Below are 3,625 nucleotides of genomic sequence, written 5' to 3'. Positions count from 1 at the left end.
AAAATCTCATCACATCCTTGCTGACCTCACCAATGTGTTTCCACGGGACAGAGTTGTGGGGGCTTTTTGTACAGAACTCACATGACAACCTCAGAAACAAGAGCACAAACAACTCACAGACAGTACTGGGCCACGAGCACTAGAAGAGAGTACACAATAAACAGAAAAAATTAGCATTCTGGGTGGTACTCATCTGGCAGAAAGGTGAACATTTTACGCCCACGATGCAAAGACCAGTGAGTGTCATTTCACTGAAGGGTGCAAAGGCATGGTGTCTGACACAACACCCTCTAAAAAGGATTCTAAATACTGTAAAAGCAACCTGGGGTGCACAACCCATGCATCTCTCCCCTTTGGGGCTGGGCATACTCCTTACGCCATAACTCTAAGGTGCCTGGACTGTGCCAGAGGCACCAGAGGCAGCTCAGCAACGTAGGTTTGAGGATGACAAGTCCTCTCGGCTAATGTAGGGAATCATTTAAACTTAGTTCACTTGGTGAGCTCCTGCTCATGTTCGTCAGGCTTGCCATGAGGGATTTAACTTTATGTGCATAGTAGTCCCTTAAATTGACAGAGGGAACCTCCTTCATTCCATCTCCGAAGTCACAGCTGCGCATGGCACTCTCAAGTTGCTTTTGGCGCCGATAAAAGTGGGAGAACTTGTTGAAGATCAAGGTGATGGGCAGTACCACCACCAGGATACCCGCCAAGATGCAGGCAGAGGCGGTCAGCTTCCCTGCGGTGGTTCCCGGGACCACATCCCCGTACCCCACAGTGGTCATACTGACGGTGGCCCACCACCAGCAGGCAGGGATGGTGGTCAGGCCCTCATTCTCCTCCTTTTCAATGGTGTAGGCCACTACAGAGAAGATGGAAATCCCCACAGAGAGATAGAGCAAAAGCAGCCCTACTTCTTTGTAGCTGTATTTCAGGGTGGCGCCCAGGGAGCGGAGGCCAGTGGAGTGTCTAGCCAGCTTTAAGATGCGGAAAATCCGCATCAGCCTCAGGACCTGGGCCACCCTGCCCAAGTTGGCCAGGGTAGGTGTGCTCTCTACCACCAGATTCACCACCAGAGTGATGTAAAAGGGTACAATGGACATGAGGTCAATAAGGTTTAGGGCATTCTTGAAAAATTTGAGGAAGTCAGGGGCCACAGCAAACCTGGCCACCAGCTCAAACGTGAACCAGGCGATACCAAAGTGCTCCACAATTTCGAACCTGGGGTCCTCTCCAGGGTTGCCCTGGCTGTCAGGTATTTGGAAGTCCGGCAGGCTATTCAGGCACATGGTGATGATGGACCCCAACACCACCAGGATGGACAAGATGCTGAAGACCCTGCTCAAGACAGAGTAGCCAGGGTTGTCCAGCGCCAGCCACAGCTGCCTGCGGAAGTTGCCCAGCGGCTGCCCATCAAACTTGGAGGCATCGTTGTAGAAGGCCAGGATCTCATCGAAGGAGGATGTGGTGCTCTCCTGGTCGCTCTGCTCATCCCACTTCTCCTGTTCGGGCTCCACTTTGCGGCCATGGTAGCTGTAGCTGCAGCAGGAATCGATGAAGAACTCGTTAATGCCCCAGTACTCGATCTCCTGGCTGAAGGAGAAGACGCACAGCTCGGCCATGACGTGAAGCTTGCCAGTGTGGTAGAAATGCAGCACATAGGGGAAGAGCTCGGGGTTGCGGTCAAAGTAGAACTCACGCTGGACATCGTCGTAGTCATCACAGAGCTCCAGAATGGCCTCGCGCGAGTGGCAGAGCAGCAGGCGGCCCAGACGCGTCTCAGGAAAGCGCAGCAGGGTGTGCGAGCGCAGCCGCCTCTTGAAGCCTCCTACGTTGATGCGGATCTCTCCATCTTCGACGTTGGCCTCCGACACGTCCCACAGGCTCCGGCGGGTCATGCTGGAGACGCCTGGCCGCCCGTGCCACGCGGGGGCGCTACACCTGAAGGCGGAGGAAACGGCGTCCTGTGAGCGCGGGGTGCCCAAGACCACGGCTCCCCTCTCCTTTCTCCCCACCCCTCTCTGGCGAGCCCAGTCCTCCCCAGGCGGGCCTCTGGGGGCTGAAGGGCACTGGGATAGGGGGAAGGTTCCGTGGGGTTTGGCCCCCTCCCAAGGAAAGGTTTGGGAGGAGAAGGTATGTTTTCAGTAGCATGGCTGCGCCTCCATCCCCACCCCGGGGGTCCTGTCGGTCGCTTTACGCTTGTGGGGGTCGCGCCCCCGCGGCTCAGAGAGCCCAGGGGGGCTGAAAGCTGACCTTGCCCGTGGGCAGGCTGAGGAGACACCCCCGCCCGCTCGCCGCAGACAGGCGGGACTGTACCTGGGATGCGCACGGGCAGGGCTGGGCCGAGGGTGGGGGACGCGCAGCTTCGGCAGGGGGGCGGAGAAATTCACCGCTCGAGTCTGTAAACCCGGGCTGTGGGTAGGGGGCCAGCCTGGCGTCCCCTGCGTCCAGCCCTCACGACTGGAGCCCCCTAGCCCCCCGCCCCGGGCCTCCCCGCCCGCCTGGCGCGGTGCCCGGGAGCCGCGTGCGCCGCGCCTTACCCAGCGGAGCTGCCCAGGCTCGCCCTGCGCGTTCTGGAAGCGCTTACCTGCAAGCACCGGGGCCCGCGGCCGAGGCCGGCGGGAAACTTCCCCGACCTGCTTGTTAGCATCTCTGCGGCCGCCGCTGCCGGCTGGCTGTGCGTGTGCGCGCGGGTGCGAGTGTGTGTGCGCCTGTGTGTGCGCCCGGCGGGCCGGCGGGCGGGGTCCGCCAAGCGTCGTCTCCTGTCTCCGGCTGGAGATGCTGCCGCCGCCCGCAGTTGCGGGAGGCTCACAGGTGGCTGCGTGGCCCCGACGCTTGCAGAGCCCCCCTCTCTCGATCCGCATGCCCCTCAGCGCCCGAGAGAGACAGCAGCCCGCGCCGCAGGCGCCGGCGGGAGCGGGAGCGGGAGCGGAGCCGGTGCGCCTCGGCTTGGCCCTGCGCTGGGGCGCAGAGCGGTGGTGCTGAACGGACAGCTCCACGCGCCCCACTCCGGGGCGCGGCCGCCGCCGCAGACTCCGGAGATGGAGCTGCCGCCGCCGCCTGAGCTTCTCGGCTCTCCTCCGGCGCGTCACCGCGACCCTTTTGCGCCCGCGGCTCGACGCAGGGCCGACACCTTTCCTATCCCTTGATGACAGCTATTACTGCCACGATCCCTCCTCCCAGGGCGCAGGCAGGGGACTGCCTACGGTGACCTTTCCCCACTGGGTGCTGGGCAAGAGCCCGGCCGAGGAAGGAGGGGTGGCTTGCGCGAGTCTGGGGGAAGGGCAGGGCTCCGGGGACCCCAGGTTTCCCCTTTTAGGGACCTGATGAAAAGTTTCCTGAAGCTGGGGGTGGGGGTTAGCGAAAGGCAACAGGAGGGAAGAAAAGGGGCAGGGAAGCCTGAGGTCAGCTCATCTTAGCTTGCCAGGGGTGGGAGCGCAGGCCCCACCTCTTGGGAGGGAGTCAAGGGGTTCTTTGGGGGAATTCTGTGTGGGTGCCATGTGTGTACAGGCCAGTGCCAGCGGGGTGTGCAGGCTTTATAGGAGAGTAAGGAGCTCTATGTTTGTGTGTGTGTGTGTGTGTGTGTGTGTGTGTGTGTAGTCTGAGGACAGTACGACTTTTCAGTATC

The 3,625-nt window shown here is 61.0% G+C and overlaps 1 protein-coding gene across 1 annotated transcript; it reads right to left on the bottom strand.

Annotated features, from left to right (window-relative positions):
• Window positions 1-461: 461 nt before the first annotated feature.
• On the bottom strand, window positions 462-1,895 carry KCNS2 (potassium voltage-gated channel modifier subfamily S member 2). The gene has a single exon (XM_007073299.3). It carries the CDS (start codon window positions 1,893-1,895, stop codon window positions 462-464), a length of 1,434 nt encoding a protein of 477 aa, XP_007073361.2.
• Window positions 1,896-3,625: the final 1,730 nt, after the last annotated feature.

This window comes from Panthera tigris, chromosome F2, assembly GCF_018350195.1.
Source record: "Panthera tigris isolate Pti1 chromosome F2, P.tigris_Pti1_mat1.1, whole genome shotgun sequence".
Taxonomy (NCBI): Eukaryota; Metazoa; Chordata; class Mammalia; order Carnivora; family Felidae; genus Panthera; species Panthera tigris.
The sequence above is the reverse complement of the archived record's forward strand: the minus strand, read 5'-3'. Positions and strand labels throughout refer to the sequence as shown.